This window comes from Globicephala melas, chromosome 11, assembly GCF_963455315.2.
Source record: "Globicephala melas chromosome 11, mGloMel1.2, whole genome shotgun sequence".
Taxonomy (NCBI): Eukaryota; Metazoa; Chordata; class Mammalia; order Artiodactyla; family Delphinidae; genus Globicephala; species Globicephala melas.
The window spans coordinates 45,313,630-45,328,168 of NC_083324.2; the positions used below are offsets into that span (position 1 = coordinate 45,313,630).

The 14,539-nt window shown below is 53.1% G+C and overlaps 1 protein-coding gene across 3 annotated transcripts in view; it reads left to right on the forward strand.

Annotated features, from left to right (window-relative positions):
- The window catches only part of VIPR1 (vasoactive intestinal peptide receptor 1), a 32,944-nt gene extending 30,813 nt beyond the window's left edge, over window positions 1-2,131 (forward strand). For all 3 annotated transcript variants that reach the window (XM_060308248.1, XM_060308249.1, XM_030830291.2), the window contains 2 exons: window positions 20-61; window positions 719-2,131. In XM_060308248.1, coding sequence (XP_060164231.1) covers window positions 20-61; window positions 719-910 — 234 coding nt within the window. In that variant the 3' untranslated portion in view covers window positions 911-2,131. The remainder of the gene's footprint in view (window positions 1-19; window positions 62-718) is intronic.
- The last annotated feature ends 12,408 nt before the right edge of the window (window positions 2,132-14,539 follow it).

Consider the following 14,539-nt stretch of genomic DNA (forward strand, 5'->3'; position numbering starts at 1 on the left):
CCGCTCCCTTCTTCCCCAGGGTTTTGTGGTGGCCGTCCTCTACTGCTTCCTCAATGGCGAGGTAAGCCCCTCTCAGACCTTGGGGGTCAAGGAACAGAACTCTGGTAGCCCCAAGGTCCAAAACCCCTGACGGGATATGTGCAGAGCAAAGAAGAGTCAAACCTTGCTACTCCAAGTGTGGTCCTCAGACTAGAAAATCAGTGACGGCACCTAGGACCTTGTTTAAAATGCTGATTCCTGGGCCCACCCCAGGCCTGCTGACTCTGAATCTGCTTTTAAGAAAACCTCAGGGGATTCATGTGCACATCAGAGTTTTAGAAGTGCTGTGTTAGGTGGCTGTGTGCAGAGTGGGTGGGGATGGGTGAAGTGCAGCCTGAGTCACTGTGGAGCCCTGGTTCCAAAGCACAGAAGTCTATTGGGATGAGCTCAAGGTGAGCTGGAGGGCAGGGATCAGGAGATTGGGCCGCATACCTCTCCCTCCCTGGACTGAATTCTCTGATCCTCTCTGGCTCCCACCTCCCCCCACTCCAATCCCTTGATTTGACCTGGCCCCTAGGAGGTCCCATCTCTGCACTGCCCAAGGTAGCATCTGACCTTTCAAGTTAGATTCCGCAAGAGGCTCTGACTGTCTGGCTCACGCACCCTAGACAGAGTGCAGCCCAATCAGCAGTGCAGGAGGCTTCATAGGGGCGCACCTGACCACGCTCCTTTCTCCCAGGTGCAGGCAGAGCTGCGGCGGAAGTGGCGGCGCTGGCATCTGCAGGGCGTCTTGGGTTGGAAACCCAAATACCAGCACCCGTCAGCAGGCAGCAGCGGGGCCACGTGCAGCACTCAGGTCTCCATGCTGACCCGCGTCAGCCCCGGCGCGCGCCGCTCCTCCAGCTTCCAGGCCGAAGTCTCCCTGGTCTGACCTCCAGGTGCCCAGGCGGGTGGGCGGCCCCTCCCGTCGGCACCGCCCCCCACCCCGCGCGGCAGCGGGGGCAAAGGCCTGCCAGGCGAGGTCAGCCCCAGCCCTGAGCTCGGAGGCTGCCCGGGCACCCCCAGCTCACTGTCCGGAAGCCCCTGGAGAACGCTGCCCTTGCGCCTGCCTGGGGAGACGATGGGGGAGAGCTGGGACCTCCTACCTAGAAGATGAGGGGTGGAGCTCAGTCTTCAGACTCCGCCCCCAAAGGCCCCCTCCGCCCATTAAGGGCAAGAAATCTGCATACTCTCACCTGATTCCACGGCCTGGTAGATCTCGCTACCCATCCGAGGAGGGCCACCGCCTATCCCCTGACAATGCATGTGGGAACGTGGTGTGATCTGAGGGGACAAAGGTCTTGCCCCAAAAGGTCACCTGCCACCGCCACCTCGACAGTGCCTGAAGTTCCACCATTGCTGTCAGTTTCCTTTGGGTTAAGCATCACCATTGAGGCATCTCTCCAAAGACGCGGTCCCCTCCCTCAGTGCCTCCTCATAGCTGCCAGCTCTTCAAGGTGAATGAGTTTTTCTGCCTCCGGCAGATGCGGTTGTAAACGAGGGGTTTTGGTTTGGGGAGGGCAGCTATCTTCATAGTCCCCGCTAAAGTGGAGTCATCCCGGGATGGCTGGAACAATTCCAGGAGCTTGCCACCAGCCCTACCAATCCTTATGGGCTGTGGGAGCTGCCCCTGGCTGCCTACCTATGTGCCAACTATTAGGACCGGGCTCAGAGATGTACACTCTTGGGCCCCTTAATCCTCAGAGCAACCCAGCAAGGCGGGCACTACTGTCCCTATTTCACACTGAGCCTCACAGAGAGCAGGTACCTCATCTTGTCACACAGACAGCATTTGAACTCAGATCTTGCTGATGGGAAAGTGAAAGCACAGACTCTTAACTGCTGCCTTTTATATATTGTAGCAAGCTGGATCCTCTTGCTTATTTGTATCACCACTGATATTGTTATTACCACCATCCCGCAAACCCCATTCCCACCCCACCCTCCCTGGAGTGTGGCTGAGGAGTCCCCCAGCCCATGTATCATCTGGACAAGAGCCTGGTGGCTGTCATGTCCTGTGTCCGCCCTGCACCCCTGTGGCCACACGGCTTCCTACTCACGCCCCAGCCAGAAGATCCCCTTGGGACTGCAAACAGGCTTGTGCAACAATAAACACTGGGTTGGATTCGCTTGGTTTTCCTGGTGGTTGGTGTTCCCATGTGGGCTAAAATGGAGACCAGCTTCCAACTTGCGGCCATGCCCCCCACCCCCCTTTGAAGGAGGGCTGGTCCAAGACATCACTGAAGCCAGATGCCACCACCCCTCTGGCTTCCATGTGAGGAACACACAGTTCTAAGGGCTTTCAACTCACATCTTGTTGCATGGTACCCTCTCTCCTCTGAGTGTGGTGAAGTTATACCCCGTCCTCGTAGTGTCCTTCCACCCCCTGAATCCAACCAAGAAGAGATAGTTCTATTCTTGGATCTATACAGAACAGCTGACAGAGCTGCCCTCGGTCCCAAAAGTGGTTACATGGGGGTACCTGCACCCAAGGAGCACATGGGGTGTGAGATGACCATGTTGCCAAGAAGTGGCAGATAGAGGACAGAGCAGATGTCACCAAAACAGAGACAATACAGCGAATAGAAAGGTTTAGACACAGAGGCTGCAGGGCGAAGAAGATGACGCTGGTCAGCAAGGAATGGATTCAAAGCCACTGCTCCAGCTGACCTCCCTGGCTTCCACTTCCTGCAAACGTCCTGCCCGGACCTGGCCCATCCACCACCGTGCCTGAAATCCCACCATTAGTGAGTCATGTCTGGGGAGAAGCAGAGTTATCAGCCAGGAGGGTAAAAAGTGAATAAAACAGAGAGAGACCCAAGACAGGGACAAAAAAGGGAGGACAGAAGTGGGGCCCCACCTCGGAGGTAGCAGGAGGTGAAAAGCTCCCTACCCCCCACCCCCTGGTAGTGGAGCATTCAGGAATGGGGAGAAGGTGAGACACTGTCCCTGGCCAGCAGAGGTCATGAGCAGACATCCCAGGCTGCCTATGGAGTGGGAGTGGAATAGGGGTGACCACGAGCAGAATTTCTCCTGCAGCCCCTCTTTCCTCCGGCTCCCCGGTCCCTCTCCTGCCTTTCCCGGCACAGACCAACAAGCTCATCTCTATTGCCACCTGGTGGTGCCTCAAGGACATCACCAAAGTTGGCCTCAAGGACCCAAATACCTGAGTGCAGGCCCCTCCCCAGGAAGCCAGTTGACACAGAGGGCAGGCCTCTCTCCTCAGCTCCATTTCAGAACGAGATACAAGAGAGAGGAAGTGGTGAGGACACAGGATTGATGACCCCAGGGACAGTTTGGGATTAAGGAGACCCAGGACCTGGCCCTCAGATCAAGGCCCCTGACCTTGTGGCAGTGATTCCCATCCCAGACCCAGCTGTGACCCTAGGTGGAACCAGACCTCTGGTTCCCCACAGGCTAGGCCCTGATCCTTGACCAAGGCTGACCCCAGACCCTGAGGGCAAAGCCCAGTTAGCTCAGGTGGGCTCCCTCTGGGAAGACAAAGACAAGTAGCCCCTCACCATCCTGGCACAGACGGCCACCATGTGGATGACTCCTGCCACTCCAGGGGACAGGCTGCCCAAGGAGGGTGACCAGTCTGCCAGTAGAATGGATAGGGACCATCTTCCCAGGTGAGGGGTAGTCCCTGTGGACTAGGCAGTAGTCTCCAGATCCCAAGGGAGCATAAGAGATGCCAGGGACACCTGAATCGAGGTGAGCAGGTGCGGGGAGCCCTTTGCAGTAGGAATTCAGGGGGGGACTTCTTAAATGAGGCCAAGGGGATGAGGGTGGGTTTGGGGCAGGCCACTCGGGCTGCTGAGAAGGGCCCCAGGGACAGGCCGAGGAAAAGCTGCCAGTCCTTCATCCAGGTGAGGGAGGGAGGACCTGGTTTGGGACAGGCTGAAGCTAATGTCTGTGGGGCATCTGGGGAGAAGTCCCAAGGCTGTTGGAAACTGACCTAAGGCAACAGGGCCCAGGCAGGACTTAGGGAGACCAGGGAAGCCCCCGGGGGGCTGGGGTGCAGGGAGTCTGTATCCCCAGGCACCCCCGTCTGGTGGGCAAGGCCAGGTGGGGTGAAGAGTTGGTCTCAGCGCCTCAGTTCCCATCACTTGCCCAGGGCCTGTTTTAATGAGCAAGGCCCACCCCCCACTCCCATGTGGGAACAGCAACTGCTCTTGTTTCTCCCGGGGGAGCGGCCGGAGCCACAGCTGGCAGTCATTAAACACCCTGATCAGGCCAGGGATGGCCGAGATATTAATAGCCAGGACACAGCCTCCCAGAAAGAGGGACAGGAACCTCTGCAGGTCATGGGGATGAGGAGGATGTGTCCGGAGGCCATCCTGGCAACGCCCCAGCCCCCATGCAGGGCAGATTATGTCCAGAGAGGAGGGAAGGGACTTGCTTGGGATCACCAGCAAGTCACTGGTCCAGCCCGGCCTTGAACCCAGTTCTCACAGTCCCAGAACCCTGCCTCATTGTATGAATTGTCATAGGTGACATTCACTGGGATTGCCCTGTGTAGAAACATACAAGCAGACCTGGTTGGTGACCCTGAATCTTCATCGTCTTTATTTAAAAATCTTGACCTTTTTTGTTCGCTTTGTATTTTTACATTAGTTTTGATTTTTTTTTAATATTTCATTAGGGCTTCCCTGGTGGCGCAGTGGTTGAGTCCGCCTGCCGATGCAGGGGACACGGGTTCGTGCCCTGGTCCGGGAAGATCCCACATGCCGCGGAGCGGCTGGACCCGTGAGCCACGGCCGCTGAGCCTGCGCGTCTGGAGCCTGTGCTCCGCAACGGGAGAGGCCACAACAGTGAGAGGCCCGCGTACCGCAAAAAATAAAAAAAAATTACATTAAAGGGAATTCCCTGGTGGTCCAGTGGTTAGGAGTCACTCTGTGCTTCCACTGCAGGGGGCACAGGTTCTATCCCTGGTCAGGGAATTAAGGTCCTGTAAAATATCATTTATCCTGATCACCTACTGAGTTTTTTTGTGACCCTCCTTAAATTTTGCATCCAAGGACAGTGCCTCACTTGCCTCACCCTAGTCCCAGCCCAGCTCCCAGAGATCCCAGCATCTCTGAGCCCAGCATACTGGCATGGAAAAAACTTTGAAGAGCTCTGAACAAGCCTCTATGTGGCCCAGAGGGAAGGGGTCCTGCCAGGGTGATGCCCACGAGAAGTAGAGGGCTCCAGGGTTAATTCAGAGGTTCAATAATGTCAGCGTAGACCTAGATGTTTTCTACCTGTCCACTCTGCCATCCTCAATGTGTTGACTTTCATCCGCAGACTTATCCCCTCTTGATTCCAAGACAACGGTTTCTGCCCCAAGCATCATGTTCTCACAGAACTCCATCCACTGGCAGGGAGAGTGCTTCCTGTGTGTCTCCTTTTGTCAGGAAGATAAGCTATCCCAGAACCCACCTTCTACATACTCTCTTCAGGCTCCTTGGCCAGGACTAGGTCACACGCCCAAGCCCTGGCTGCAAGAGAGACCAGGCTTCCAGAGGGAAGTTGATCTGATAAGGAAGAAGGATTGATCTGATAAGGGAAGATGGTTGTTGAGTAGGCAACCAAAAGAGTCTGACTCTCAATCTCCTTTTGGACGTCTCTTTGGGTAAGTGTGTGGCCTTTCAGAGTCCCTCCATCTGAGCCTGGTGGTGTGGCAGATGGTGGAGGAGAGGAAGCCAAACCAGTCATGGGTCAGTGCAGGAAAGAGAAAACACTCTAGGTCTTTTGTGCAGAAAGAGATTTAAAGTAGGAAGTTAACCACAATGTTCATTGCAGCTCTGTTTACAATAGCCAGGACATGGAAGCAACCTAAGTGTCCATCGACAGACGAATGGACAAAGAAGATGTGGCACATATATACAATGGAATATTACTCAGCTATAAAAAGAAACGAAATTGAGTAGTTTGTAGTGAGGTGGATGGACCTAGAGTCTGTCATACAGAGTGAAGTAAGTCAGAAAGGGAAAAACAAATACCGTATGCTAATGCATATGTATGGAATCTAAAAAAAAAAAAAAGTGGTTCTGAAGAACCTAGGGGCAGGACAGGAATAAAGACACAGACGAAGAGAATGGACTTGAGGACATGGGGAGGGGGAAGGGTAAGCTGGGACGAAGTGAGAGAGTGACATGGACATATATACACTACCAAATGTAAAATAGCACAGGGAGATCAGCTCAGTGCTTTGTGACCACCTAGAGGGGCGGGATAGAGAGGGTGGGAAGGAGACGCAAGAGGGAGGAGATATGGGGATATATGTATACATATAGCTGATTCACTTTGTTACACAGCAGAAACTAACACAACACTGTAAAGCAATTACACTCCAATACAGATGTCAAAAAAAAAAAAGCAGGAAATTAAATCTCTAAAGATTTGGAGAAATGGAAAATAGGGCACACCTAGCTTCATGGTCACACCACCCCAGCTGCCACCTTGTAGGAAATTATTGTCAGTGTCCTACTTGCACATCCATTAAACTGGTGACAAGGAAGTAGAAGGAACAAAGTGTCCTGCTGCTGCAAAAATTCACCTCTGCCAGATCCCACCCGGCAGCCACCGCACTGCAGGTAGAAAGGCCTCCATCTCCCTTCTGCCTTCCAACTCTCTCCCACAGCGCTTGCCTCCAAGTTGCATCTAGATCTCCAGCAGCGTGGCGGCCTGGGAAATGTAGTCTTTAGTCTTCTAGCCCCTGCAACACAGGGAAATATGGAAGGGGCCAGAGAGGGAAGCCGAGTGCTAATAGGCAATTTCTAGCACAGAGGCTCAGGTGGCCTTGTAGCCTGAGTCCCGAGAAAGCAGAACCTGTGACCAGGAAACAGGAACAAGGAACAGAGAAGTGTGAGGCAGGGAAACAGAGAAAGCCAAAGTCAAGGTGGTTTATTGAACTGGTCACTGCTTTGCCAACAGGAACTCGTGTCCCACTGGGACCCTCGGAGGAGTGGGCAGAACACACCTCAAGGTCTGCCCACGGCAATGCCCTCACACTGCCAGGCTGGGCAGGCCTGAGTGTAAGCGGGTCCCTGCAGGCATCCTACGCTGTGACTCCAGAGGGACTGGGGCAGAAAGCGAGAGCTGTGTGGGACAGCTGAGATGGGGGATGGTCCCATTATTCCTGCAGGAGCTGGCAAAGGTAGGTGAAGAGGATACAAGGCAGGGTCCAATACAGGTGGCCTCCTGGCAGGGGAGAACGGAGCCTGGCACAAAGCTAGGGCTAGGGTCTCGATGGACACTCACGGGGGCCGGGTGCTCATAGCTCGTGAGCTCACAGTCTGTTCTCTTGGCTGGGGTCCACCTCAGCTCACTCTGCCTCCTCAGACCCCTCCAGGCTCAGCCGTGCCTCCAGCCCTGGGGATGAGTTGCTCTCACCTCAGCACTGGCCCTGGCAGTGCTGAGACAGGCCCACCAGTCCCAGCTCAGCCACCTTCCCCATGCCCTGTGGAGCACACAGGAACTTCTGCACTCTTCCAGGCCTCTGGGAGTGGAGGGAGGCTTGAGAGAAGACACCCGCTTTGACCTTCTTGCCATCAGATCTGCAGCTCCACCATTTTTACCCAGCAGGGCCACCTGAGGGCCACAGGCTGCCTGGGGGGCCGTCTTCCAATGCAGAGGGGGACACACGCCCCCTCTATCTTCAGCTTTCAGTTTCTTTCCCTTCAAGATTTCATCCCAGAGGATGATACCAGGACACGCGTCTGAGAGATGCACCCCCTCCTGTTTCCACCACTCACCAGCTGAGGCTGGGCTTTCCTCCCTCCCCCTCCATCCTCCCTTCTCCTTGAGATGGCTTCACCCACCCCACCCTGCCCCGGTCATCCTGGTGGAGGGGCTTCAGAGGAATACGATTTCAGGGCTTAGCGGATGAGAATGCTATCGGTTTAATATTTTTCAAAGTATTAACGTCATCATATTCACTCAGCAAACAGTTACTGAGCACGTCCTGTGTGCACAGTTCCAAGCAGCGACCAAGGCAGAGGCCCTGTGCTCACTGAGCTAAGCCTCCAGTGGAGGAGTCGATAATAAATGAGGAAAATTACAGAAGAAACAAGGCAAGAAGTGGGGCTTGGCTAAGGGGTGCTCTGTTGGTTGGAGTAGTTGGAAGAGGTCTCCCCAAAGGGAGATAGTGGAGCAGCAACAGGTCATTCCCCTTTCCTGGTAATCAGAGGGTTTTTAAACTATATATATATATATATATATATATATATATATATATATATATATATATGTCAGAACTGGGGCCCAGAGACCTTGAGGTCTAGGTCAAAAGGTCCACTCCCCTGCCTCTGCAGCAGCAGCCCGGACAGTATGTGAGAGCCATGTACTGGGACTTGGGGCCTCAGTGCCATCCAAGCCTCCCCTGTGTAGGGGCTCCAGTGCCCACTGCTCACACACTCACCAGGAGGCGATACCTGCCTGGACATGGGGAGGGTTGTTCCTTGGAGCTACATTGTGGCAGTGACCCGGGTCCAGAGACTCCATCTGGGCAGGGGGGCCAAGTGGCACCCTCCCACCCCCGGTTCAGTGTCCTCCGTGCCAAGTGACAGAGAACAGGCAGCTCTTGAAAAGACTAATATTTGCTCTTCAAATGGGAGCTGGCACAGGCTGTTTCCTGCAACTGGCGTCTGGCTCACCCCGTGGGATGGACACAACAGGAGGCACTCCGGGAGATAGGCAGATGTCCCCGCGGACACCAGCATCCCGGACAAGACGATGTCTTTGAGATGGGGACAGCATGTTCCAAGGTCCCATCTGATTCATCTCACATCTGCTTGCACACCTTCATGGCGGAGTGCTCACGACCTCTCCAAGCGCTGTTGGACAGCTCTGTGAGAAAGTGCATCCTCACTCTGGCCCTGTGTTCCTTGTTTATGGCCCTTGCTCTCATCCCTGCGGCCTCAGACAATGTGTCTGGAACCACCCCTCAGGGCAGTCACGGTCCTGGTCACCTTCACGCCTCCCAGCCCCGGGCCCTTCCTGCTTCACTTCCGCGGGCTCACACTGCTGGCTCCGTGGCCAGAACAGGCTATTCCTGGGGTGGAAGGAAAATCTTGCCTCGGGTGCACCTCTGTCGCCCAGCAGCTGTGTGCTTTTTGTCCACATGAGAGCCTTTCAGCTGAGTGCCTCATGTGGGAGAAAGTTTCCGTCAGGAAACTACTGGTCAGACGGCCTGAATCTGAGAAGGAGAGTCCCGGTGGCCAGAGTCAGCTCCCACCCGCCTGCATTCCCTCTCTGGAGCCCCCTCCTCCCTGCTTTCTCCCCTCCGCCCCTGCCCCCATGGGTCCCAGAAACCCTCTCTGCCCATTACAGCCCCTGCACTCGGCTCGAGCTCCCCCCACCCTGGTCGCCCACTGAAGAAGCTCTGGAGGCCGAAACACTCTGGCAGCTCGTGGGGCTTTGGGGGCCCCCAGGGGCAGGCCCTGTCGGCCTCGTCAAGTCCAGTCAGGGCTGGACACCCTGGGAAAGCTCTCCAGGGGCAACGCGGGCCCCCTGGTTCTCCCAGGGCTCTCAGACCTGACTGATGACTTTAGCCAGCCCTCCTTTTTTAAAAAAAAATTCCTTATTATCTCTATATGTAACTCGCAAACTCCTGGCCCCTCGTAGGCAGCCATGCAAATGAATTTGACATGTATCCTTTGGAGTACATTCTTAGGAAATATTAGATCATTTTGTACACATGTTTCTAATCGTATAAATATTATTTTTCACTCAGTTCTATTATTATTATTTTTTTAGTTCTATGTTTTGAAGATGCATCCACGTGACTACATCTAAATCTGGTACTTCTGCCTCCTGCCTGCTGCTCCATGGTGAGCCTACACGCTTCATCTGTCCACGGTAGACACACAGATTGCTTTCTGCCAACACACATGATGCTTCAGTAAACATTTCTCTTCATACGTGACCCCTTAAAGATCTGTGTAAGAAGTTCCCAGGGACATAGAACCAGAAGTGAAGTTTCCACATCATAAGGTGTGTGTACACTAAATTTCAGTAGGCAGCTGTATTAGTTTGCTAGGGCCACCAGAACAAAGTACCACAGGCTGGGTGGATGAAAGAACAGAAATTTATTTTCTCACATTTCTGAAGGCTAGCAGTTGGAGATCAAGGTGTCAGTGGGGCTGGTTTCTTCTTGGCTTGCAGACGGCCACCTTCTCCCTGTACTTTCCTATGGTCTCCCCTCTGTATGGGTCTGTGTCCTAATCTCTTCTTATAAGACAGCAGTCATACTGGATTTGGGCCCACCCACATGACCTCTTGTTTTTTTAACCTTAATTACCTCTTTAAAGACCCTATCTCCAAATACAGTCACGTTTTGAGGTACCGGGGGTTAGGACTTGGACATATGAATTTGGGGAGAACACAGTTCAGCTCATAACAGTAGCACTGCTCTTCAGATTTGCTGCACACGAAGTCCTAGATCCCCATACTTGCTCCAATACTTGGTCCCATCCAGGTTTCTAAATTTGCCAAACTCACAGGCGTAAGGTGATGTCTTATGGTTATTTTAATGTGTATTTCTCTGTATTTCTAATGATTTTAAACATCTTCATATGCTTACGAGCTTTCTGGGTTTTCTCTTCTGCAAATTGCTCGTTTTTCTATTGAAGTGGCTCGTCTTTCTTGCTGATTTAAGGAATTGCTTGTATATTAATCCCTTACTGGTTTCAGACATTGTAAATATCTTCTCTCATTCTTTTAACTTTGCCCATGAAATCCTTATTTGTATGTCATCAGATTCATCAATCATTTTGCTTAAGGGTCGTGCCTATGACGTTTTGTTTAAGAAGTACTTTTTCACCCCAGGTCACAGATACTCTCCGTCGTGCTCTTCAGTGAACTTAATAGTTTTTGCCCTGCACATTCGATCCGGGGATGTCTTAGAGCTGACTCAGCAGAGCCAGGCGCACTCAGGTGGGCCCCTTCTCTCTGAGCCCCTTCACTCCTCCGCTGGCACTGCCCAAGGATGCCGGGCAGCTGTCAGGCATCACTTCTGCTACCTGACCCCACAGGGGGTTAGAGTCCAAGAAAAAGGAAGGCAATTCATCAGCCTTCCCGGCACCCAGCCTTCCTGGCACAGAAAGGGCATCCTTCATGGGCCAAGATCCCTTTGTATTCTTTGTGGGTGCTGCCAAGTGCGCTGATGGCACCTTGGTCTCAGCTCAGAGGACAGAGCTCTGGGCTACACTGTCATTGGCTACCTAGGACAGACCTCAACTTCCTCACCTGAGCAACAAGGGGGGTGAACCCAGTGGTATCTAAAGGGTCTGCCAACGCCCGAATCCCAGAACTCAGTGCCGTCAGGAGAGGCTGGTGCATTTGTTTCCCTTCTGGGAATTTCATCAGCTGCTAAAGGAACGATCCTGCAAAACAGCGCAGTCCCCTGAGCTGGGAACCTGATGATGTGCCCCCTGGTGGCCATTTCCTGACAGAGCTCGTCCTGGGAAATGAAAACGACTTCACCCTCAGAGTACATACAGACTGGAGCTCAGAGCCCAGAGCAGGGAAAGGGCTGGGCAGAAGCAGAGCCTGCATGGAAGGCAGCCCCCTCCAGCCCCCAGGGCAGTGCGGCAATTGCTATTTTGGTTTTTCCAAGGTCTTTCCTGGACCCATGATTGCATTCCAGAGTCTGGGGATTAGTGCTGAAGACTATTTGAGCCCTTGCACCTGTCTAGACCTCACTGGACACGAGGACCTGAATTTCACTTCTCTCAACACATCCCCCTCCATTATGCCAGGCCCACGTCACCTCATCTAGGAAAATGGACCCATAACTCAGGATTTTTCACACAAATACAAACACACAAGTTGATAAGCACCTTAGATTTACTCTCCTCCCACTTCTGAAGCCACCTCGTTTAATTTATATATACATAGTATATAAACGGCTATACGACATTTGTTACCAACATTAACACAAGTTTAGGCTTTACTACTCTGTGAAAGTTTCTCAAAACGCACTCATCGTTTACTCAAAATAGATCTTTGTTATTACATGAAAACAGTAAGAAGCTTGTATAACACGGGCAGCAAGCATTCAAAATGAACACATGAAGGAAATGGTTTTCTCTGGCTATATCAGCCTCAATCTTTAATGCTCTTAGTAAAAAAGTCCACTAAACAAAATGGAATCCTGGGGGCCACATTACATGAATCATTCATTAAATAACACTTCTGGAACAACCCAGAATCATGTAAGTATAAGGGTTAAAGAAGGTCATATGTACCAAGCACAGGGCAGAGGAATAGACTGGATTTGATAATTTTACCCTAAATGAAAGGCGCTTGTGGGCAACAGCTCTGCCATCGGTACACATGGGCAGATGTTTCCATATCCGGCCATTCCCAGATTTTACTGACAAGTCTTTTTCCACAGGTTCTCTGCCAATGACGTTTCCCCAGCAACAGAAGTTTGACATCACTGCTCCCAGAAGGGAGAATCAGCTCTCCTCGTTTGGGTCAGACAGGCCATGAGGTTTGGTCCAACCAACAGAACCAACCTCCCTGGATCCTGGAGGACCCAATGCCACTGGAACCAAAGGCTCCGTGCCTGGAAGGCAGGAGGCAGGTCCAGGAGGAGGAAGAGAGGCTGCTACCTGTCTGGAATGAAAGCATGAGGTCTTTTTTTGTAAAGGCCAGAAGACACAGCTGAGCTGCGCTGCCTGAAGCCTGCAGAACCTCCGCATGCTGGGTGAACCAACTCAAAGCCTTTCTCCTCCTGCACCTGAACAATGGATTCACCCAGCATCCCCTCCACTACTGCTTCTACCCTCCTGACAGCTCGCCAGGGGAGCCGGCCGACGTTACCACCGTTTTCCAGAGAATACCCGGCCGGCGGGCTGTGACTCGACCACTGCAGGGCCAGACCAAGTGGGAGAGCCACGCCGACCTCCAGGCCTCGGGCCAGCTGACAGGGCGCCCCTTCCCACCTCAGCTCTCCAGGGCACATCTACTCTCTCTTCTTCCACCATTATTAACGCTCACAGTGCACGGATAGGGTTTCCCTGTGCCTGGGCAGGATTCGGTGTAGAATCACTTGGAATGTGAGCGACGTCGGGGCAGGGGTCTGTGCGCTCATCTGGTCACCGTAAACCCTCCCTCCCCGCCGGTCCTCACCTGCACTGCACTGTTTTCTGAGGGCCACCTGTCCTTCATGTTATGAGCAGCCAACTCCTTCAAGGAACAACAGACGGCAGCCCTGGATGAAGGTGTGGCGTGCAGCCCCCATGTGCCAAGGGCAGCTGCTGTCTTCCAGCAGCCAGCCAGCCCCCAGCTCCGCTTCTCGTCTAGCCCTGCTTCCTGAGCCCCAAACAGCCAGCCTTGCTGTGTGCCTGCGGGTGCACAGGGAAGAGGGCTGGGCTTTGGGGCCATCCGTGCCCTCTCTGAAGCTCCTGAACCCGCCCTATCCGTTACGATGAAAGGTGGCGTCCCCGTCCCTCCAGAGATTCCAGTTTCAGCCTCGGTCCCCAGGACTGGAATGTGGGGGGCAGAAGTGGAAAGAAGCAGGGGAGACCTGAACAGGGGCACCTAGGAGAAGAACAGGGAGCTCAAGGGGGGGTTGGTAGCAATGATGCTAAACGTTCTAATTTCAGCTCTCCTTCCAATACCCTTTTTTCCTACCCCTTGAAGAGCTTTAAAACATTGGGCCTTGATTCACAGATAAAAGGGGTGTCAGCTGGAGAAGCAAAACCAGGAGCCTATGGTCACCTTCCTCCCGCTGAGGGCAGTGAGGCCTCTAGTACCGAGAGGAAATCCCACCCAAATATACCCCTGACTGTCCCCCCGCAGGACAGGAAACCCAGGCATGGTCCTCATCACAGTCAGGCTAGCCTGGGGAAAGAAAAGCAGTGTCTACGTGGTTCCCACACTAGCACACTTGCGGAATGGGAACCCTTGGACTTGGCCCCTGCCAGAGAGCATTGAGCCACATCCCCGCCCAGATACAGCACATGGGACACCTCACACACTGATGCTCGAGATCTTGCCACGTCTGACACCCGAAGGCACTTTTAAGGTTTTTCTAACATTATTTCATCTATCCCAGGATCCAGCCCTGTGAGATCGGTTAACGTCTGAGAAAATCAAGGTGCTAGAACAGCTAAAACAAAGGTGTGTGGCGGAGTGAGGGTAACGTGGGGGTCAACTTTCTAGCATCAAGGATGACACAGGGCTACAAAACTCCAGGCCTGAACCAAGTCAACCCCTGAGCCTGGGATCTCCCCTGGCTAAAACCTCCAGAACGCCTTTCCTATCATTAGCTTCAACCACCAGTGAACTGAGACTGCTCTTAGCTGGATTTCAGTTAAAGAATGTTTATGTGGTCATTATTTTGCAGCGTTTGTCGACTGCATCTTTTCCCTTTTGTTTGCAAAAGTAAATCTCAAACCCCATATAGATGTTAACGGATTCAGACCACATTCAACCAGGTGTGAATAACCTCTCCACTAGGGCAGGAGGCATTCACCAGGAGGGTCTCCTCTGCAAGGAATGTTCTTCACTACTTGCTGAATGT